At 59.4% G+C, this 22,854-nt stretch overlaps 1 protein-coding gene across 1 annotated transcript; it reads right to left on the reverse strand.

Moving 5' to 3' along the window:
• Positions 1-4,233: 4,233 nt before the first annotated feature.
• On the reverse strand, positions 4,234-5,485 carry PERCC1 (proline and glutamate rich with coiled coil 1). The gene has a single exon (XM_075010998.1). The coding sequence runs from the start codon at positions 5,483-5,485 to the stop codon at positions 4,730-4,732; it is 756 nt and encodes a 251-aa protein (XP_074867099.1). The 3' UTR covers positions 4,234-4,729.
• Between the last annotated feature and the right edge of the window lie 17,369 nt (positions 5,486-22,854).

Here is a 22,854-nt window from a genome sequence, read left to right on the forward strand (position 1 = left end):
ATTCTTCCAGGAAGCGTGGGGTGCAGAGGGCATCAGCCTGAGAGCCTGCAACCACGCTGAGCAACTCCGCTGTAAAGTGGCAGCATCTGAAAACCAAATCGAGATTAAAGAAGCTGGACAAGGCAGCGCGGATGTGCAGTGGCAGAGCTGAGGGTTAAGAAAAATCCTGCAAAGGTGAGCCCGGATCGGGGCAGGGAACCCTGGACTGCATGGAGCTCTGAACCGAGTGGCCTGCCACAGCTCAAGGAGGGAAGGAGCAATTCCAACCCATCATCTACTAGTGGCCAAGACAGACCTGCGAAAAGTTTTCCAGGCCTGGGCCAAGGAAGGTGCCTGTGTGTCTGTGCAGGAAAGCAGCTGATCCACTGGGAATGGCAAGTTGTCTGTGAGAGAAGCTGCTTCACCTTCTGTGTGTGTGTGGAGACCAGCCGGGGGGCTGGGACAAAGGAGAGAGTGTCTCCCATTGTCTGTCTGTGTTGAACAGCAGCAGCAGCCTGGGGAGAGAGCAGAGCCTGCGTTTGGAAAAGGTGCCAATGAGGAAACTAGCCCATTGTCTGAGGAGGATTCCTCAGCCTAGGGTGGCTGGAGAAGGATCCACCAGGAAAAAGCATTCCAGGTGTGTCTCTGAATCCAGCCATGGGGGCTGGAGCAGAGGGAATGGCTCTGGGATGGGCAGTGGTGTCCCTGCTAAGGACACTGGTCCTTGGTGCAAGAAAAGTGCTTCTGCTTCTGGGGAAGTGAATCCTTTGCCTGAGCCTGTGGGGGCTCAAGATGGAGCCAAGATCCCAGAGCTGGATCTGAGTGCAGCTGAAGCCCAGATGGGAAGTGGGCCTACCTCTGTGTCTCTCAGGGGGGATGATGCTTTAACTTGGTCTAATCCAGTTAGGATAATCAGGGAATCCCAGAGACCAGACGATTCTGGTACTTGTTCTTTGCCTGATGCTGAGGTGTTACTGGGAGGGGTGAGAGGACTCTGTCCTACCAGAGTCATCCTCTCACCAGGACACAAGAACAAACAGGCAATGGAGTTACGCTAACTGATGAAGATAAAGGAGCTGGTAGCAGAAGGGAGGAAAGGGACCCTAACCTTCTGTCCGGTGGTACTGGCTGTCTGCCTGGAGGGGGATTACGTGGGAATCTGCCTAATGGGCCAGAAGTGATCCTGGGTGTAGGTGAAACCCAGGAGCTGGTTGTGGCTCAAGGGAGCAGTGCCCCTATGGAGCCAGACAGGGGTAAGTTGTTGTTTGGGGGAGCTCTTGAGGAAGAGAATTTCCCTGAAACTTTTCCTGACCCGTCTGTGGGGACTGCAGAAAATGGGAGTGAGGTGAAGGAGAGTGAACAGGAAAGGTGCTTGTCTGTAAGAGCCAGAGCAGCCCTTTGCCTGGGGAGAAGTTTGTTTCAGCTCCTGATGGCCAGGACCTGCCTAAGTGTGAAACCACTGGCTGTGCTCTGGAAGGGTCCAAAGCAGGCAGGGTAAAAGTTTCTCAGGAATTGGAAGTTGATGCAAGTAAAGTGAAAACTATCAGGTAGTGTGAGCAGCCCTGTGAGAACCAAGTAAAACAGCTGCACAGTCAGTCTCTGTAGGATGCAGGAGAGGTTCAGCAATTCCCCATCTCCAGATGCTAAAAACACTTATATTCTCACACTGGACTCCAATTCTGATTCCACTGGGAGGCAGAAGTTGGAGGTAAAAGGACAAAGAAGCTGTGGGCCTGGTGGGCCAGTAAGGGATAAACAGGGATTCCTTCATGTGGATTCTGCGTCTGGGACTCACAAAACAACTCTCAAAAAGCAGTTTGGTTTGCAAATTTCCAGGCTGGCTGGGAGGGGGCGTCTCCCTGAGATCATCAATGGCCCAGCTCTTGTTAGAAGGGAGGGCACAGCCAGAGAGATCAAATTTCCACCCCAGGGGGCAAGGGAGAAGATTAGAACTTGATGGTGCTAAGAAAGGCCTCAGCCATTTATCCCCAAAATACCAGATTTTCAAGGATGTTGCACAAAGGTTGTGGTCTACCAAAGAGCAACGTAAATGTGCAGTTGCAATGGGGTTGTTCTGTTACTCACGCTGACTGCTGTAACCAAGGGGTGCTGCTACCAAAAGCTGTAGAATTGTACCATGTACTAAATGTTTGGAAAGAGCCATTTGTAGAAGCATGAATTGTATGTTGAAGGAGTCTGTAACTCTGAAATGTCACCATTGTTCCCTGTAACTAGTCTTGCAACCTCTCACATGAGGAGGAACATTCCAAACCTATTGTGTGGCATGGAAGGGGAAACTGAGGCACACAACCATTTTGGTGGTCTGGCTAAATGCCAAGGGTGGAAGCATTTGTACCTTCCTTTACTGGACTGTAACTGAATTCCAAACATTGGCTGAAGCAGCTGTATGGACTGGTGGTCAGACAGGGCAGGGCCCAGACCAGAAAAGAACTATTTGATCTGTTGGTGCTGCAGCATCTGTATGGGCTCTGCCTGCCTGACTTGAGAACGTGGCTGATGGACAAGAGACAGAAGCAGGGAGACCAACCAACCTAAGGGAACTAAAGGGACTTGCCTGGCTGCATCACATGAAAAGGGCCAATACCAACCTCCTGAGTTGGAGCCTCTCCCAGCAGGATTATGACATGAAGGTGGTGCACATCAAGGGGAGCACTGAGGGTGCAGCCGATGCCCAATCACGAGGGGAGGGCCCCAAACTTCCCCAGGTCACTGGCTGAGTGACCCCGCTCAGTTCGGTCTGGAAGGGGGGAGAGATGTGATGGAGTGGGGGATACCTGTGTGTGTGTGAGTGGCTCACAGAGGGTGTGGGGCCCCTGCTGAGGGTAACCCTGACGACCAGGTAACACCTTTGTACTGCAGACAAAGGAGAAGGTGGAGCCTGAGGGGTTTGAATTGGAACTGGGAGTTGGAAGGAGTTAGTCTGGGCTGGGAGAGAGAGAGAGACAAAGGAGGGGGCCAGGCCCCAGCTCTGGGGGCCCCTCGGGGCCTCCTCTCCCCAACATGGATGGGACTGGCTGTCTCTGCCGGCTGTACTGACTCCTCTGTACAATGCTGTGTCCTGTCGGCTAATAAACCTGCTGTTTTCCTGCTGAGTAAGAGACTCTCCTGCCTGCGGACGGGGTGCAGAGCTTGGGGGACCCCAGAACCCCATCACAGAGGGGAGGGGCTGAAACTCCGCACTGGGGAGGCCAGGCCACAGCTACTTTCTCCAGCCACCCCCCTTCCCCTGCTGTGTCTGCATAGAGCCACCACTGGGGGTGGCTGTGGCGGCTTCCAGTGCTCCCCAGGCTGCACTGGAGACCTGCTCACCTGCCATGGAGTGAAAGGCAGGCGGGTTTGGGTTCTGCTCTGAGAGCCTCAGGCCTGCTTCTCCTCAGCGGTGCGGAGCGCCTGCAGCCCTTCATCCCCCTCTGCCTACTGCCAGTGCCGTGAGCCCTCTGCACAGCTGGGATGCAGTGCGTCATGGGCTGGGAACACAGCTACTGCCAGTGCCGTGAGCCCTCTGCACAGCTGGGATGCAGTGCGTCATGGGCCGGGAACACACCTACTGCCGGTGCAGTGAGCACTCTGCACAGCTGGGATGCAGTGCGTCATGGGCCGGGAACACACCTACTGCCAGTGCCATGAGCCCTCTGCACAGCTGGGATGCAGTGCGTCATGGGCTGGGAACACAGCTACTGCCGGCGCAGTGAGCGCTCTGCACAGCTGGGATGCAGTGCATCATGGGCCGGGAACACAGCTACTGCCGGCGCAGTGAGCGCTCTGCACAGCTGGGATGCAGTGCGTCATGGGCCGGGAACACAGCTACTGCCGGCGCAGTGAGCGCTCTGCACAGCTGGGATGCAGTGCGTCATGGGCCGGGAACACAGCTACTGCCGGCGCAGTGAGCGCTCTGCACAGCTGGGATGCAGTGTGTCTGATGGGCCAGGAGCACACGTACTGCCGGCACAGTGAGCGCTCTGCACAGCTGGGATGCCGTGTGTCTGATGGGCAGGGATCCCGCTGCCAGACAGTGCAACGAGCACACCATGCAGCTGTAGCGCAGTGTGTGTCAGGGGCAGGGACACGCCCCCTCCAACCCTCAGCGTGAAGGGGCCAGGTCCAAGCCTGAACTCGGTGGTGCCAGGGCAGGAGCGGGCCCGCTCTATGAGCTAGCCTTGGGGCCAGCCTCGGCCTGAGCCCCCCAGGCCCCTTGGGCATGGCCAAGCGAAGGGCACAGCCGACATGTGGGAGCTGAAAAGAAGCATTTATTTGCCCCAGCTGGTGCCACCCCAAGCCCTGGACAATGGACTCTGAGGCCCCACTGCCCCAGTCCCGCGCTGGGCTGCCAGGAAAGCGCCCTGGCTCGTAAACAGGGAGTGAGTTTTATCATTAACCAGGGTGGCACATGGCGAGGATGCAGCTATCAGCTGGGAGCAGCCGCTACAGCCTGGCACTGCCCCACAGCCTCGCCGGGCGCTCCGACGGGGATGGTTTCACGGGCCGGGCACAGAGGCTGGCGCTGCAGCTGGGCGGAACCCAGGGCTGGTCAGGCTTAAGGGGCGTGCGCCGGAGGGCAGTTTGGTTGCTGTGACGGGGCCTTGAAACAGTCTGGAGTCAGCGTGGCAGGGGGGCATGGGGCAGCCATGGTGCCAGCAGCGGGTGGGAACCGCCGCCCAGAGAAATAGCTCAGTGCCTGGCCGCTGGGCACCGGGTTTCTGTCCAGCACAGAGGCCCTCTGGCTGATCCCTCACAGCTCACCGAACTGCTCCATCTCCAAGGCCGGCCTGGCCAGCTCCCTGTCGGTGCCAGGCAGCTCCTGCCCGGGCTCTGAGGTCCAGTTGGCCAGAAGGTCGCTGAAGTCGGGCGGGTTTGTGTTGAGGACGCAGGAGGGGGCGGGCGACGGCTCCTTCCAGAAGGACTGCGGCAGCTTCCTCTTATGCATGGGCGTGACGTGGGCGTACTTCTCCAGCCGCGGCCTGCGGGCATCGGCTGCCCGGTGCGCGAGGAAACGCCGCAGGCCATAGTCAAAGAGCTCGGCCAAGGGCCCGAGCTGCTGGGCCCCGTCCTTGTTCCAGATGGACCTCCACACCCGCGGGTCCAGCTGCCCCCCGGCCTCCTCGGCGTCCGGCGAGCCGCCCTGGGCCAGCCGCAGCAGGTCGGCGTAGTAGAGCTCCCGCCCCGACCGGCGGGGGGAGCAGCCGGCGTTGTAGATGTTGCAGGCGTCGGGGTCCTCGGCCTTGGCCTTCCTCCCGAAGTAGCGCTGGATGTCGCAGCTGATCAGCTCGGAGAACTTCAGGAGCTGCCGGGTGGTTTCGGCCTCGCTCGGGCTGCAGCCGACCGGGGCTTGGTCCCTCTCCGGGCCAGGCCCGTCTTCCTCTTCCTCTTCCGCCTCCTCCTCTTCCTCCGACAGCTCCTGGAAGTCCCCGTCCTGCGGGGCGGGCGGCTGCAGGAAGGCCGTGGGCAGCCTGAACTCGGCCAGGTTGCGGATCACGCCGGCGGCCATCTCGTCCGGCTGGAGGGCACAAGGAGAGGCAGGGTGAGGGCCGTGCCGGTGGGACACGGGGCAGGCCTGAGAGCCACGCAGCCACACGGCCCTCCCCGTTGGTGTTAACTCCCCCTGCCCGCCGGTGCCCCTCAGAACCGCCCCAGCCCCGGTGCTGAGCTGTGCTCACAGCCCCAGGGCTCTGGCTGGAGGAGGCGGGTCTGCCCGGGCAGTGAGGTGGGACTGGCGCAGGCGGCTCCGTACCACGCGGGCGCAGCGTGGCTGGCTCCGACAGGGCTGCAGCAGTGCTGGGGCTGAGCCCAGCAGAGCTGGGGCCGTGGGGAGCCCCGCGCTGGTGAAAACAGACAGCGCTTGGGTCTGCCGGGGCTGAAGGATTGGCGCCGGGGCCACTGCCTCCAGGCTCACCCCCGGTCTTGTCCTACGCCCCCGCCTTTGTGCACAGCCGGCCAGGCGTGGTGGAAGCCGTACCGGGCTAGTGGCTGTGTTCCCTGTAAGCTGTGCGCGAGGACGGCCACCCAGGAGAGACACAGGGGCTGCCCAGCTGATTGGCAGAGCGCCCCCAGCCGGCAACCTGTGCTTCTACGGGTGGTGCACATCAGCACACGCCTGGGTGCGCAGAACAAAATTTATTCCACGCACGGAGGGAAAATTTTGCAGCGCCCCGACTAGCGGCTGCTCTCTGCAGCTCAGAGGCGGCTGCTTTTCTGCGTGGGCTCGCGGTGACGCCGACCCCGCAACCGGCACCCGCAGCAGGGCCCCTCGTGGGCAGCCTCTTCCCTGGGCTGTCAGCAGAGCCCCCGGGTATTGCCGTGCGCAGAGCAGGTCGGATGCAGGATAACAGTTTTATTGTACAACTGGAAATGGGATTTATGCTTCTTGAGCAAACAACCCCCCCCCACACATCTGCCGGGCCTGAGCCACACAAGGCCATGCAGCCGGCCGGGGCAGGGAGACCTGGCAGACAGCCGGGCACATCTTCCGTCTGGCACCGTGGCTCCGTCTTGCCCCGCTGCAGGCCTGCTGGGAGGGCAGCCCGGCTGAGCCAGAGCATGGCCCGCTCAGCTCCCCCAGCAAAGCGCCAGGCTGCTGGTGCTGGGCCAGGGCCACGCTCCAGCGCTGAACAGCCCCGGGGGTGGGATGCTCAGTGCCAGGGGCAGGATTTGGCCCGGTTGGGGGGCAAGCAGGGGACTGCAGCTGGCCCCAGCCAGGATGTCCCTTCAGTAGTCGCCCGCCGGAGGCGGGGAGGGGCCGGTGCGGCTGCTGGGCCGGCGCAGGGGGACGCAGGGCTGCGACCCCCACGGACATGCCCCGGAAAGCAGCCTGGGGACTGGCTACGCTCTCAGCAGGTGACAGAACACGACCGTCCCTCCCGGCTGCCTGCCCGTCCTGGGGGAGTTGGCCTCATTTCTACTGGGCCTGGCCGGCTCCTATGGGCACCACTGGGACCCTCCCTCTCACGTCCCAGTGAGCTGGGCCTGGCGCCCGCTGCCTAGGGCTGGGCTGTGTAGAGCCGGTCTCCCTTCCCCAGGGGCTCGGTCCGGGGGCGGCTGCCTGCCTTGTGCCCAAACGGAGGAGCTCCTGCCGGCGCCTTCCCTGCACACCTGGGTGCTCCCCTCCCTGGCAGCTCACTCAGGACCTCGGGCAACACCTGCCCCCCAGCTGCCCTGGCTGGGGCCTGCGTGAGCAACCGGCAGCTCCAGCAGGGCGTGGGCACAGCCCAGGCATTGGGCATTGGTCCTGCGGTGCAGGCACCCCCCGCCCGCTCTGCACAGCTCTGCCACCGCTGGCCCCGGACCAGTCACTCAGTGGGGCAGAGGAGCCCGCCGGGGACCTGCAGGGTCTGACTCAGCCATGGGCCTGGGCATCTCCTGCCAGGCACACCCAGCACAGGGACCACTGCCCGGGCAGGTCGCCAGCAGGGAGCCACACACAGCCCAGCCCGCTGGCCTGCAATGGCCCAGAGAGCCGGCAAAAGCGAGGGCCCCTCCCTCCCTCCCTCCAGGCCCAGCCTCGCCGCCGGCCCCTGCCCCAGGGCATGGCGCTCACGGTGCTGGTGCGGGGGAGGGGAGGTGCCAGTCCCCAGCCCAGTTACCCGCCGTGCCCTCCGGCCCCGGGGTCCAAGGGCTGCCTGTCCCTGCAGCCTGGACACCGCCGCGGGGGCCAAGCAAGCCCAGCTCGGGGAAGGCCTTGGGCTCCGCACAAAGGCAGGGCAGGCAGGAGGCCTGGACCCCTGCACTCAGCCCCACAGCAAGTCTTGTGCCCGTGGGACCCCCCAGCCCGCGCAGCAGAGCAGCCCCCAGCGTGCGTCGCACTCACTGCCCCAGCAAAGGGAGCCGGGAGGGCTGGTGGCATCGCACCCGGCGCCAGGGCCAGGCGTGTGCGGCCCCAGCCCCACCTCTGAGCTCGCAGAGGGGGCTGGGCAGGGGGCTCCCCCACAAGCCGCAAGGCCCCAGCCTACAGCCAGCTCCCCGCCCGTGTCTCCAGCAGACAAAGAGGCTGACAACCCCGGGCCCTTTCCTGCAAGGATCCTGCAGCACCTGGCAAAGAGCCCCGCCCTCCGCAGGGCCCAGGGAGACCGACCACGGTGCCCCACCCTGGGGAGACACAGGACAAATCACTTCCCCTGTGCCTAGGCAGAGCCAGGAGCAGGGTTCCCTGTAAGCTGAGCACTCGGGTGGCCACCCCAGAGAGTTGCAGGCGGAGCCCAGGTAGTTAGCAGCACGCCAGCAGCCTGGGTTTTTGCGGGTGGTTCACAGCCTGGCTGCGCGCAACAAAATTTAATCCGCCCATGGAAGGCAAACATCAGCGGGAGCCCGGCTCCGGCCTCTCCTCACGACACGGAGACGACCAGGAAAGCCGCGCAAATAGCCAGGCCCCGGGAGAGGCTCCAGCAGGCAGGAGGGGAGGGACTAGTGGTTAGAGCAGGTGATTGGGACTCAGGATCCCTGGGCTCAATTCCTGGTTTCCCCAGTGACCTGCCAAGTGGCCCGTGCCTCGGCTTCCCCGTGTTTAAAGCAGGCGTGACGCCGCCGAAGCGCGGAAGGCACCCATGTGCTGAAGACGATGGCAAAGTAGGACTGATCCCCCGCCGCCGTGTGGGTGGCCTCCCTCCCCTTGTGCCACAAAGCCAGGGGTGCGGCCGGTGCCCTCCCCCCACCAGCAGGATGCCCCATCCTGGGTGAGGGGAGATTTAGCAGGGCCAAGGCAGCGTCCCATGCGATGCTCCGAGTCCCCCGGCACTCATGGGGCTCCCCTGAAGAACAGGGGCTCGTGCTGAGGGAGGAGGTGCCCAGATGCTGGGGATGATCGCCCCCACCCGGTGTGTTGGGCCAGTTCAGCTCCTGCAGGGGGCCCCACTGGGAGACACAGAACGGACCCAATCCTGCGCTCCGGCGCCTACGCCCATCACGCCTCACTTACAGCGAGCCCCAATCCTGCCCTGTCACCCGCCGGCCGTGTCCTGGACCGACAGCGCTTTCACGTGGGCTCGGTCACACCCGCCTCCTGCTGCCCAGGCTCAGCCGCCAGCCCCTGCCCTGTCAGACCCTGCAGCAGGCTGGGGAGCACCTGGGGCTGGGGGCTGCCTGTGGCCAGGTGGAAAGTCCCCCTTCTCCACGTGGTCACTACCCCCAGTCCTGGTGTCGGAGCCTGTGGAGGCAGGAGCCAGCCGGCGGGGCGAGGAGGCACCTTTGTGACCCTACCACCGCCCCAGTGCCTTCAACCTGGTGTCGGCTGCCATCCGCCCCAAGGGGCTGCCCTGCCACCGCAACCCCCTCCTGGCGCTTACCTCCCTGCTGCAGCCACGCTGGGCGGGTGTCTCTCCCGGCCCTCCCTCCCCCTGGGGCTGAAGTATTTATAGTGGAGCTGGGCTGACGCCTAGCAAACATTTGGTAGCTGTATTGTACTAGTAGGCTCGGTAAACAGAGCTGTGGTTTGCTGCGGCGCCCAGCAACCAGAGAAGAGCGCAGTAAGGCAGCCAGCGGGATGGGAGATAGGGCTCCCCTTAATGGTTGACTTCCCGGGGGATTGTGAAGTGTCGCCCCGGTCGATTCACCTATTAAAGCCGCCGTCCCAGCTGCCAAACCGCCCTGCGCACTTGTGCGGAGGGCTCTTATCTCCCCTGCTGCGGGGCGGGGGGGCCAAATCAGGCTCTGTCAAGCAGGCGGAAAATTAAATTTCATGCTATTTTGACTCCTGGAGTAGGCATCTTCTGAAGAACATAATGCTCATCAAACAAGGCTTGTGCAAACAGCAGCCATGCTGGGCAAGGCCCAGGCCCTGGAAGCGGGCCTCCCCTTTAGAAACAGCCTTGCCGGGGCCCACAGGGGTTAACACAACCCATCACAGGCCAGCGTTAACCATGCTAAACAAGGTTCCGGGTCTGGCGTACAGAGACATCCACCGGCTGGGCACCGGGTGCGAACCCATTGTTTGTGCCTTTGATCAGAAATGCAGGAGGAAAGCCAGTAAAAGCAAGCGAAATGCAAATGCAAAGCAGTAACGTGGTTTAATTTGAGCCACACCCTTAGCTGGAGAGAGTCTTCCGAAGAGAGAATCCCTCCGTCGCTATTTTGGGGCAAGGGCGAGTTCGTTCAGGCAGAGGTCGTTGCTGGGAAAGTCCAGTCCCGTTTCCTAGAAGACAAATCAAGACCCACCCCAGGGAAGAGAGAACAGCAGAGAAGAAGGGTGCAGCTTCGGGTGCTGGTGTTGGCTTTCACCTGCGGCCTGAGCGGTGGGAAACGGCCACCTTGAATGGCAAACTGGCAGGGTTGGGTCAGCTGACTGTAGGGCTGCAAAATGGTCCGTGCCCCATCACCCTAGCTCTGCTCCTTTCCATGCACAGGGGCAGCTCCCTTGCCATGGGCTCCCTGAGACTGGCAGGAAACACCCACAGCCCTCTGACGCTCTGCACGCTCCCGGTGTAACCAGCTGATTCGTGGTACCTGGGGGCTGCAGGGAACGTGCCGGGAGACGGATCACGGCTCCCCTGCCAGGAATGACGCCCATCACTGGCCATCACACCCCACCGCCCAAGATGCTGGCTCTGACGTGTTCCTGAGAAACCCCAGCATGGCTCATTCACCCATTCCCTGGGAAAGGCTCAGTCACCCCTAAGTGCCATGGCCAACGATCAGCCGAAGTACTCGCTGGCCTGCCTGGCTGCCCCTCCTCCGCTGCTGTGATAGGAAGCCCAGGGCTAATGGTTTAGTGGGGGATTTCCTAAGAAAACTCAGCACCGGGTGTAAGTGATTTACTGGCAGGGGTGGCTCAGCGATAACCGCCTGATGGTTTTATATCGTGCCCTCCCGGCTGGAGGACTCGGCGGCCTTGTTAGCGTTCATCTCAGCCTCTTTCCGTTGTGCAGAGCCTCTGCCGCGGGGCCATCGCCACTGTCTGTTGGCAGGAAGCAGCCCAGCTCCAGGGCATGCCCAAACCCTGGGGAACCAGCTGCTTCCAGCAGCAGCCACCTCCTGGCTGGCGAGCCCAGAACAGACAGCAGCCAGGGGTCCGTGCCGCCTCCCCAGGGCCTCCTCTGAGAGGCGGTATGGCAGAGCCCAGCCTCATCAGCTCTAGAGATGAGGTGTTTCCAGGGGCTTCCTGACTTTGTGACTGCGCTACTAATATTCCCCCAAGCTTATGACCCAGGCGCAGGGATCTCCACTGGAGATCTGGGAGCGCCGCCCAGCCCCCAAGGCCTCACACACATGAGCAGAGACCCTGTGAAAGAGCCCCAAAGAGCCTGACGTCCGGCCAGCCCGCAAGGAAGAAATTTGCAGATGAAATTCAATGTTGATAAATGCAAAGTAATGCAAGCCCAACTATACGCATAAAATGATGGGGTCTGACTTAGCTGTTACCACTCAAGAAAGATCTTGGAGTCACCGTGGATGGGTCTCTGAAGACATCCACGCAGCGTGCAGCACCAGTCAAAAAAACTAACAAAATGTTGGGAATCATTAAGAAAGGAATAGATAATAAGACAGAAAGCGTCATATTACCTTTGTGTAAATCCATGGGATGTCCCCATCTGGAATACTGTGTACAGATGTGGTCGCCCCATCTCAGAAAGGATATATTGGAATTGGAAAAGGGCAACAAAAATGATCCGGGGTCTGGAGCATCTGCCATGTGAGGAGCGATTCATCAGACTGGGACTTTGTAGTTTGGAAAAAAGACAATTAAGGGGGGATATGCTAGAGGTCTATAAAATCATGACCGGCGTGGAGAAAATAGATAAGGGATTGTTATTAACTCCTCACAACACAAGAACTAGGGGTCACCAGTGAAATTAATAAGCAGCAGGTTTCAAGCAAACAACAGGAAATAGTTTTTCACACAACGCACAGTTCACCTGTGGAACTCCTCGCCGGAGAATGTTGCGAAGGCCAAGACTATAGCAGAGTTTAAAAAAGAACTAGATAAACTCATGGGGGATAAGTCCATCAATGGCTATGAGCTAGGAAGGGTGTTCCTGGCCTCTGTTTGCCAGAGGCTGGAAATGGGCGACAGGGAATCGATCACTTGGTGATTACCTGTCTTGTTCATTCCCTCTGGGGCACATGGCATCGGCCTCTGTTGGAAGACAGGACACTGGGCTCGATGGGTCTTTGGTCTGACCCAGTCTGGCTGTTCTTAGCATCTCACTTGCAGAAGGCGATCACAACAGTGTGTCCTGCCTTGGACGTAGTTTTCAGTACCTGAGTGGGTGCTGCGTTATCGTGCTGTACTTCAGTCTGTGTTTGTGCTGCCTGTGCAATATACTGGTGTGAGCGGTTCCCACCCATGGCAGGGTGGTCTTGTGGCTACACCCCCTTGCAGGGGCCTACAGGCCTGGGGTGTGGGTCTTCAGCCCCCACCCTAGAGGCTGTAGGATACGTTTGGGGCATGATTCTGAGAATCTAGTTTCCCCTCTGGAGGGAGAGGGGTTCTCTGGGGTGGTGGGGGGCCTCTCCCTTTGTGCCTGGGGGAGGGTCCTGAGGCTGCACCCTCCAGCGTCCGACCCGGTGGCAGGGCTGGCTCGGGCCCTGCTTGCCTCAGAGCCAGCTCCTGCCTCTTGGCTGGTCAGCCCCGAGCTGGGCTGGCTTCCCTCCTTTTATGCTCCTCCAGGCCTGACACTGGCTGCCGGTGAACCAGAGTGGGGCCGATGGGGCCAACAGGCTCGGTTTAACGCCTGCCCTGCCTGGCCTCCCTCTCTCACCCTTACAACTGGAAATACGAATGTAACATAGGATGGATTAGCCATTGTCTTCTAGTCATAAGCATGCCTCAGGTCGCAGGCAGCACATTGGGAGACAGCTGTATATTAAACTCCCAGTAGTTTTCTGTCCATTTGAAATCACAACTCTTAATCTTTGCAATATCGCAAGACAGCAATTAACTAATGAGTGATAAAATACGGTTCCTTGTAGCCTACCGCTGCCATTGGCTTGGGACATCTAACACAACCACTCCCTGCAGCTACAACAGCTGATGTTTGTTCAATGAATGCGTGAAATAGACATCGCCGGGGTCCTTTGTCTTCTACCTAGAAACATTCATCTCTTCCTTGTCAGTTTCCATCCTCACACACGCAACCCAGATTGTCACGAGCCACGCACTGAAACATGTCAATGAGTTCCCATTGGTGGTTTTCTTTATCGAGTAAGCTCTCTCTTATCCCGCATTCTATCACCCGGACCTCGCAAATAACCGGCGTTTTAACCATAAGTAAATTTTCGTTATGTTCTCCGTAAGTACAGTACAGTGAAAGTAAATACAAATAAATACAGCAAATACAGTATAAATTCACAGTGTACAATGCTACAGCTGGTAAATAAAGTACTCTGCATACTTTTTTTTTGCTTCTTAATATCTAATCTTGTTTTCATTAGTGTTATGCGCTCCTCGGCGTACCTCTCCATTATCCAGAATATTTGACTATCCAGCAGCCTCCTGGGCCCAGAGCTGTCAGATATTAAAGCATTTGCTCTGCCCAGGAGAGATGATCAGTGGAATACAGAACGAGATTTTTTTGTGCTGGATTTCCAGAGGTACCGTTGCTTAGGTAGCAATGGTTAAGCTGGGGTGTGCAGTTATTACATGTGTGGCTAGAACCATCTGAGCTTTGTTTCGGGTAAAATTTGCCAATTTTCAACCCATGCTTAATTGTCTCTCCCCTTCTATAACATTTTTACACCACAGCTTTTGATTTCCAAGGGGAAATTTCCTTGCGGGCCTTCCCGGCTTATTTGAGTAACCAGTTGTCCTACCTCTAACTCACATTTCGAGAAAGATGTGGAGAAATTGGAGAGGGTCCAGGGAAGAGCAACAAAAACGATTAAAGGTTTAGAACGGCGTTTCTCAAGTTTTTTTTATAAAATGCCCCCTTTTTCCAAAGAAAAAGTATTCCGACTTCTCTCACGTACCCCTAAGGGTGACCTCATTGATCACTAGAACTGGAAGGAACCTCCAGAGGTCATCAGGTCCAATCCCCTGTCCTAATGGCAGGACCAGGCACCTTCTAGACAGACCATCCCGACAAGTGTCTATCTCACCTGCTCTTAAATATCTCCAGCGATGGGAGATTCCACAACCTCCCTAGGTAACTTATTCCAGTGTTTAACCACCCTGGCAGTTAGGAAATTTTTCCTAATGTCCAACCTAAACCTCCCTTGCTGCAGTTTAAGCCCATTGCTCCTTAACCTGTCCTCAGAGGCCAAGGAGAACAATTTTTCTCCCTCCTCCTTGTAACCTTCTTTGAGGTGCTTGAAAACCTCTATCCTGTCTCCTCTCCGTCTTCTCTTTTCGACACTAAACAAGCCCGATGCTTCCAGTCTTCCCTCAGAGCTCATGTTCTCTAGACCTTTCCTCATGCTTGTTGCTCTTCTCTGGACCTTCTCCAGTTTCACCACCTCTCCCCTGAACTGCCGTGCCCAGAACCGGACACAAGACTCCAACTGAGGCCTGACCAGCGCAGAGTAGAGCAGGAGAACCGTGTCGCGTGTCTTGCTCACTAGTCCGTAATGTCCAACTTGAGCCTCCCTCGTAATTCCCCATCACACTGTTAGAGTCTCCAGTCGTTAACGGCAACCTAGATTGCCATGGGGCTTCCCCCTCCACAGCCTGGAGCTAACTCCTGCACCTCAAACCCTAAGCCCTGGCCCCCACATCAGAACCTACAGCCGAAAGGCCCCTAGCCAGAGCGCTCCCCCAACCCCAGTTCAGAGCTCCCTTCTGTGCCCTTAGCCCCCCATCCCTGGCCCCGTCCCAGAGCCCAGCTGGAGCCCTTGCTCCCTCTCACACCCCAAACACCTGCCTTAGCCTGGAGCCCTCTTCTGCACCCCGATCCCCTCCTTCCTGGTCCCACACAGAACCCAGGCTCCCAGCCCCGAGCCCACACCCCCTCTTACACCCCAACCCTATGCCCCAGTCTGGGGAAAGTGAGACGGGGTGGGGAAGAATGAGGACCAGCAGGAGGGTTGAGGGAGGGAACGGGGTGGCGCCTCCTAAAAGGGGCGGGGAACGGGCAGGACAGGGGTGTTTAGTTTGGGGCACTCAGAAAGCTGGCAACTTTCCCAGCCACCCAAGAAGCCCACATAGTGGGAGCAAGACCATCTGTCACTATTGAGGCCATCTGTCACTAATGAGACCCCCCTTCCCCCAACCCCAGGGCAGGGGGGCCCTCGCGCCAGGGCCTGCGCCCAGGGGAGCAGCCTGCACACCGTTGTGACCTCACACAACAACACATGCACAAGAGTAGTCAAAGGATCCCCACGCACCGAGCCCGCTCCCTGCAGCGAGGTGTAAACTGGACAGGCAGGGACCTCTCCAGGGTGGGCGGGGCCAAATCTTGCCCCACCCCTAGCGCCGGGGCAGGACGGGAAGTATAAAAGGAGAGCACAGGCTCTCAGTTGGGACTGGACTGCCAGAGGGAGCAGGTGTCTCCGCCAGGGACCTGTGTCTTCTATGGGATCCCAGAGCAGCACCTGCTGCTGGAGGAGACAGAAGCCCCTGAGGAGGGGCTGACGTGGCTGCTGCCTAACTGTGAGTGAGGAGACGGAGCCTCCAGCTCGATGGAGCACCAGTGACTATGTGGGGCAGGATGTAGCCTGGGGGACCAGCTGTGCAGCCAAGCAGCATGTTTCCGTGGTCGCTGACCCCGTGGTGGGATGGCTCACCGTGGCTAGTGCCCTGAGCTGGCCTCCAGGAGAGTAGGACGGGCCCAGGTCCCCCTTCCTTGCTGCTGTCCCGCACTTGGGTGGCTGCAGATGCATTCTAGGCCAATAGACAGTGGGACTTCAGTCTGCTTCAGCCCCAGAGCTTGGGGTAAAGACTGTCTGGAGCATCCCTCCAGTCCCCATGGAATGAGAAGGTGTGGCCTCCCTGCCCAGGGGGCTAAGCATACACACAGGCCACCCCCACCCTCGCTGGGCCAGGCACAGTGCTGGTTCCAAACAGACCCTCACAGGGAGGGGACCAGCTCCCACTTGTTTCCGCTAGTGGTGCACTTCAGGAAATGCCTTGGTGTACATAACAAAATTTATTCTGCCCAAGGATGGAAAAAAATACAGGCTACTCTGAATGGTCCAATCCAGCACCTCCTCTGCACCACCGGCCTAGTCGTGGGAGCCCGCCACGCTGGGGCGGCTACCACCATTCCAGAACTGGGACCCGGGGGAAATGCAATTTCGTAAATGATCTTCCCAGCGCTGGCTCTTCCCCTTCCTCCCACAGGGGGCAGCAGAGAGCTCCAGACGCCTCCCTCTCGTTTCTCTGGGGATTACAGAGAAAATAGGGACACGAAAAAGAACAAACGTAAAGTCCCCTGAGAGAGAGGGAGCCTGGTGGAGACGTCCCCTGGAAGCCAGGCTGTGTCTGCCCTGCAATACTAGGATCGGGACCCTCTGCAGATAGACAGGTGTAGCATGCTGGGAACCAGACCCTCACTGCTGCATAGCTGCAGAGAGTGGAGGAAGCCATTCTTGCTGTTCAGGGCCACCATTCTCCGCCTCCTCCGCAGAGAATCGTCCACCCCGCAGGAGCACTCGCTCCTCTCTTCTCCAAACCGTCGCGCTGGCAACCCCCCTGCCAGAATAGCAGCCACCTCACCCATTTGCCTGCTCGGCAAACAGACTCATTCCAGCGAGATCCCAGCAGCCGCAGCTGATAAGCCTTCAAAATGGCCCCCTGACGTCACTGTTGCTTCGCCTCCTCCTCGGGTTCCGAATGCTGCGGGGGCTATGCAGCCAACCTCGGCCCCCACCCAGGCCTGGGGCACCAGTCGCTCCAGAGCGACCCGCAGCCGAGCTCTGGGCTTTCACAGCTGGATATGCCGGAGACCCCAACACAGAGGATCTCCCCAGGCAGCTAATTCTTCTTCGCTCCCCAATCTCACCACCACAAGGGCCACGTTCCACCCCAGAGGTGATGCATTCAAATGTAGGCCTGTCGCAAGATGCCTCCCTCACTCAGGGGGCTGCTCAGAGCTGTACAACGCTAGGCCCCGATGCGGGGGGCAGCCCTAGGCACGCCCAAGCCACACTGAAGCTCCTGTCTGGGGAAATCAGCCCAGCCATGCTCCGCGGAGGGCCGGGGAAGCCTGGAAGCCAGACACCACCAGCTAAGCAGAAGTGGCTCCCTTAGAGCAGCCCGGCCCCTCCGCCACCCCCCAAAGCACTGAAGAAGCTGCAGGGAACAGGGCGAGGGAGCTGAAGCAGAGCTGGTTCAGCTCACTGACCCCCCAGCTGTCTCCCCCACACTGCCTTCCTCTCCCCCTAGCAGGACCCCAGGGCTCCCTCCCCACTTGGAGTTGCCGTACTCCTGCTGTGGATAGGGGCTGGGCTGGCAGCGGGGGGGCGGGAGGTGCCCCACTCGTGGCTCCTGGGCACCTGCAGTGACACCACTGGTCAGGGCTGTCCTGAGGGCAGGACAGGGCAGACGGGGGGGGCAGTACTCCCCCTAAACTGCAGGCCCTGCCCCTACCTCACCCCCCACTGCCCAGCTGAGGCCGGGGAGGACCGGGGCAGGGGGCAGCAGCAGGGGGTCGCCCCCCCTTGCCACCCCCCGGTGCGAGCGGCAGGCGGCTCTGCTCTGCCACGCCCCCCCGGCCTGCTGAGCCCCACATTACAGGCCGTGGGCAGCAGAGGCAGCTTCTCGCAGCCACGGCCGGGATGGTGGCCGCAGGGCCCCCAGAGGCGAGGGGCCAGGGGCAGACACCCACCTTTGCCCTCTGGGCAGGACGGCTCCGCTGCTGCTCTCAGCGTACTAGTGCGGGGAGCTCAGCCCTGGGCATCTCAGCATCTCCCTGCGGAGGCGTGCCATGGTACTGGCGCCTCGCCGCCCGCCCCGGCAGCTGGGCTGTGGGTCGGGATGTGCCCCTGCGGGTGGGCAGCACCCCCCAGCGCTCCTCTGACCTTGTGACCAGAGCCCCCCCCCGTGGGAGGGGTCACAGGCAGGGCTGCCCCAGGGAGGGGACAGAGCGCGGGGCCCTGGCTGCAGCCTCCCGCGTCAAGCCCTTGGGAAGGTGCACAGGAAGGTGCCCTTGGGGTGGGCACAGGGCTGGGCACAGTGCCATGGCGTGGCTGGGGTGGGAGCAGGGCTGGGCTTGGTGCCATGGTGTGGCGGGGGTGGGTGCAGTGGCTGGGCACAGTGCCATGGCGTGGCTGGGGTGGGAGCAGGGCTGGGCACAGTGCCATGGCGTGGCTGGGGTGGGAGCAGGGCTGGGCTTGGTGCCATGGTGTGGCTGGGGTGGGCACAGGGCTGGGCTCGGTGCCATGGCGTGGCTGGGGTGGGCACAGGGCTGGGTGCGGTGCCATGGCGTGGCTGGGGTGGGCACAGGGCTGGGTGCGGTGCCATGGGGTTGGCACAGGTACGGGTGTGGTGCCATGGTGTGGTGGGGGTGGGCACAGGGCTGGGCTCGGTGCCATGGTGTGGCTGGGGTGGGCACAGGGCTGGGCTCGGTGCCATGGCGTGGCGGGGGTGGGTGCAGTGGCTGGGGTGGGCACAGGGCTGGGCTCGGTGCCATGGCGTGGCTGGGGTGGGAGCAGGGCTGGGCTTGGTGCCATGGTGTGGCGGGGGTGGGTGCAGTGGCTGGGGTGGGCACAGGGCTGGGCTCGGTGCCATGGCGTGGCGGGGATGGGCTCAGGGCTGGACACGGTGCCATGGCGTGGCTGGGGTGGGCACAGGGCTGGGTGCGGTGCCATGGGGTTGGCACAGGTCCGGGTGTGGTGCCATGGTGTGGCTGGGGTGGGCTCAGGGCTGGGCGCGGTGCCATGGGGTTGGCACAGGTCCGGGTGTGGTGCCATGGTGTGGCGGGGGTGGGCTCAGGGCTGGGCTCAGTGCCATGGCGTGGCTGGGGTGGGCACAGGGCTGGGCACGGTGCCGTGGCATGGCTGGAGTAGGCACAGCTCTGGGCACAGTTCCCCAAGCCCCACACTGGCTGTCCCCCGGAGTGGGCCGCTCTGCTGGGAGGGAATCTGGGGGGCTCCTGGCCAGGCCCAGCACCAGGAGAAGATGCAAGTTTCTAAGCTCCTCCGTCCCTGCCAGGAGGGCCGCCCCGAGGGGCAATGAACATGTTGGGGGGGAGCTTTGGGGGCCGTGCACCTCCCAAGTGCCACCATGATTCCCCTGCGCCCCCAGTCAAAGGAGCCCAGCGCTGGGGGCTCCACCAGACCCACGGTCTGGCTGGGGGAGGAGCGGCCGGAGCCGGGGGATGGGGCAGCATCTTGCAACCTGTTCGTCATTCTGGGTGTTTGATTAGGCACCTAGCTGGCAGCCCAGCCGCCCAGTGCCCTGCTGATGCAGCCAGGGAGGATGGAGCATATGTCCTGGCATATGCTTCTGCAGGATGGCCTCTTCCTCCAGTCAACACACAGCCCCCCGCCAGCCTCGGCCTTATCACCTGTCAGCCTGGGAGGCAGGAGCCCGCCCTGAGCCCTGGCTGCTCCTGCTCTGGTCCTTTGAGAGGCTTCAGAGTCTTACACCTTGTATTGATCTGCCTGCAGGAAAATCAATAGCTCAATATGTTAGCACTCCAGGGGCGCTGCAGGAGAGGACGGTTGCCACAAAGCACCCCTAGCCATTAGGGCAAAAGCTCCGTGTGCGAGCCTGTAAGCTGAGCTCAGGGGCTGCCATCCGGGAGAGATTCAGATACCACCGAGCTGAGTACCAGCACGCCCACAGCTGGCAGCCTGTGTTACTACAGGTGGTGCACGTCTGTGCATGCCTTGGTGCGTGTAACAAAATTTATTCCACTCACACATGTTAAAAAACAATAGAGGGAATACTGGTGTCAGGCCGGGGTTAGCTGCTATGTCTCTGGGTGGTGGGGCTGAGTTCTTGGTTCATCTGTTGTTGATCATTATGGTAGCATAAGCCAATGTTGCTCAACCAGTGGTACAAGTACCCTTGGGGGGTTCACCAAGGTCTTCCGGGGGTACATCAACTTATCTAGATATTTGCCTAGTTCGATAACAAGCGACATAAAAAACACTAATAAAGTCAGGACAGCATGAAAGTTCATTCAGACTACGACTTGTTTCTCAACAAATGGCCGCGTACCCTTAGAGGTGCACAAGAGAAGGCTGGGGGTGCTCATAATTTTGTTTTGAAAAGGGGGAACTTGGTAGAAAAAAAGCCTGAGAAACTCTGGCCCCCAGCTTTATAAGAAATAATTTCAGTAAGAAGTGCTGAGTGTGTAAAACCGGACTTTTAAGGGTCCCTCCCACAAGTCACACACAGAGTTTTGGTGTTGTGTTTAAACTCTCTATCTGAATTACTCTGCACTAAAGTCACTCGATTTTCACCGTCACCGAGTACACATTTCATTACTTTGTTTTACTGGGATTTAGTGATGCTGCTATTAAAGGTGCTTTGTTTCATCGAGGGCGCGATCTTTTTTCCTCGGGCATGCGGGAAGTAAGTTTGCCAAAGCATGGCTCTGAAGCCTGAACAGCTGACTGTCCGATCGTCCATGTTTACATAGGCAGGATAACGTGACACGTTCAGTTTTTCAACCAAACATAAGATTGCTGTTGGTCAGAGTGTTGTATCTACTCTGGTTACAGCCTCACAATAGAGGTTTGCAACTCTGTCAGGCACACACCAAGGGAAATGATGATCTAACGCATTAAAGTTTCAAACCCGCCACCGAATGCCCCATCTTCGACAGCGAGCCCAGGCACATTTTCAAAATCTGCTCAACTCCATGCCAGGGATGTCGGGTAAATGAGTAACCCCTGAAGCAGGCTCCCCTCCCTGCCAGCCCGTTGGCACCAAGACGTGGCATTTAAACCATGTCCCAGCGTCAACAGCGCCCTCCCTCCCCCTTGCCACAACAGGGATGGGGGGGTGGGCTCCCCACCAGCTCTTGCAAGCTGGGAAGCAGCGTTCAGCTGCTCCCCACACCCCGCCGAGCGCGGACGGCATCCTGTGGTGGCAGCAATCACGTTTGGCCAGTTCTCAAGGCACGCCACTGAAAACCGCTGGCCTAGAAAAAAACAAAGCAGCAGAAATGTAGAACTTTAAAGACTCACAAAATGATTGATTCGGTGGCCTGTAAGGTATATGCTAGACTACGCTACTAATCAGAGAGGGTGACAGTATTTTTCTTTCGTTTTTCACTGTTGACTGCAAAAGATATGGCCCAAAACTTCCTCAAACTTCCTTTGGGGAAAAGGCATCGAAATGTGTGACTGCCGTGGCCAGTCATGACAACGCTTCGAACCCGAGATGCCAGCGCGAAGGAACGCAAGCTGCGAGCCAACCGAAAAATGAAAATGCTCCAGATACCCCACGTTTTGCCTGGTCTTTAAACCTTGTGGGACAACGTGCAGCTGATGACTGCGTTGAAGGAACCTCGTTCTCTGGATTTGGTCAGAAACTATCCGTATTTTTCTTGTTGTCTGCAAGATGCTGGGAAATGCTTGTGGATTGCTTGAGTAAAACTAACACTAAAACTCCTGGGTGAAAAGCCTTTCTGATACTCCCTGGTCCGTGCGCAATGAGGCGGTTGTAGCTTTGAAGATGCCTAATTATTAAGACTAAAAGTGTGACTTGCACATAACCGCTTGTTATTTCGTGTGTATTTTAATATCTTGGGGGATGGCTGCGTGACTGTGTTGTCCGCCTGTTCTTAATCTGCCCAGGCAAGTGATAAACATTTGCAAGCTGTGAGCCGCCAGCCGCTAACCCCAGAATCCACCATTCGATTTGCCCGAAACTTGGTGAAACAAACTACCCAGGTATGCACAGGCCCACACACCTCTGATGCGAGTGAGCTGGCTCAAAAGGCACCAATTAACCCTAGAGGCTGCCCTTTCGGGGGAGAGCCAGGCTGGATTGTTGTGGCTCGTTGGGGATGAAACCCAGCTGGACGGGGCAGGCTGAGCTGGGATAAAGCCAGGTGGCTGTGAACAGCAGGCAGAGGGGCTGTGCCGGGTATAGTGAGCTGGGAACAAGAGGCCTGGAATCCAGCCCCGCAGGAGGGGTTTAGCTGTGGAGCAGGAGCCCTGGAGAAGGCAGAGCAGGAAGATAAGAGCTGCGAGATTCTGCAGACTGTGGCTGCTGCTTGCAGCGTCCGTGGGCCGGGAGCTGAAGTAGCAGCTGGCCCTAGGTTCCCTACTGGCCCCTGGGAATTGACACCGGCCTGGAGACAGCAGCCAGGGAGCTTCCCCTTCCAGGGTATCAACATAACTCAGGAGCATGTGCAGTGAGCAGGCCAGGGGCTGAGTCTCCATGAGAGAGCACCCCCAGTGCTGTGTGGAAAGGGGTGCTTGACCTGGTGCCCCCGAGCCAGCCATGCTGGGGTGCTTCCAGTGCAGAGATGCCCCCTTCCAACCGCCAGCTCGCTACAGCTTTATTTACAGCTTCTAGCGGGGAGGGGTGAGATACAGGCCCCTGCCTGGTGAGCGCCTAATGGGCTAACTGAGGGAGTGGGCGGGTTCAGCCAGCCCACAACTAAAAGGTCCCCTTAAGGGGCGGGGTCCATTAAAAGGACATGGGTTCCCAAAATAATCAGGGGGGTCCACTAAAGAAAAAAACAGGAATGGGTGTGGGGGTCACAGGGCCAAAATAAGGGAGCCAGAAGAGGATACGGAGCAGAGAGCCCCGGACAACGCCCACCGCTCCTCAAAGGAGCCAGCGGATGCTGCCCAGGGGCGCTGCAGCCGGATTCGTGAACGGAGGGTGGAACAGAAGTAGCCCCACAGTTCCCTCCTTGGCCAGCCACCTCTCCCCTGTGTCGTAGATGGCCACCTTGGCCGCGGCCAGGAGGAGGCTGACGAGGAGGTCCTGTGACTTTGTGGGGGCCACGGATGGGGTGTGCCAGGAGCAGAAGGTGCGGGGAGACGTGCAGCCAGAACCCCAGCCGGAGGTGCTGGAGGAGGGGCTGT

The sequence above is a fragment of the Carettochelys insculpta genome, chromosome 16, assembly GCF_033958435.1.
Source record: "Carettochelys insculpta isolate YL-2023 chromosome 16, ASM3395843v1, whole genome shotgun sequence".
NCBI lineage: Eukaryota > Metazoa > Chordata > Testudines > Carettochelyidae > Carettochelys > Carettochelys insculpta.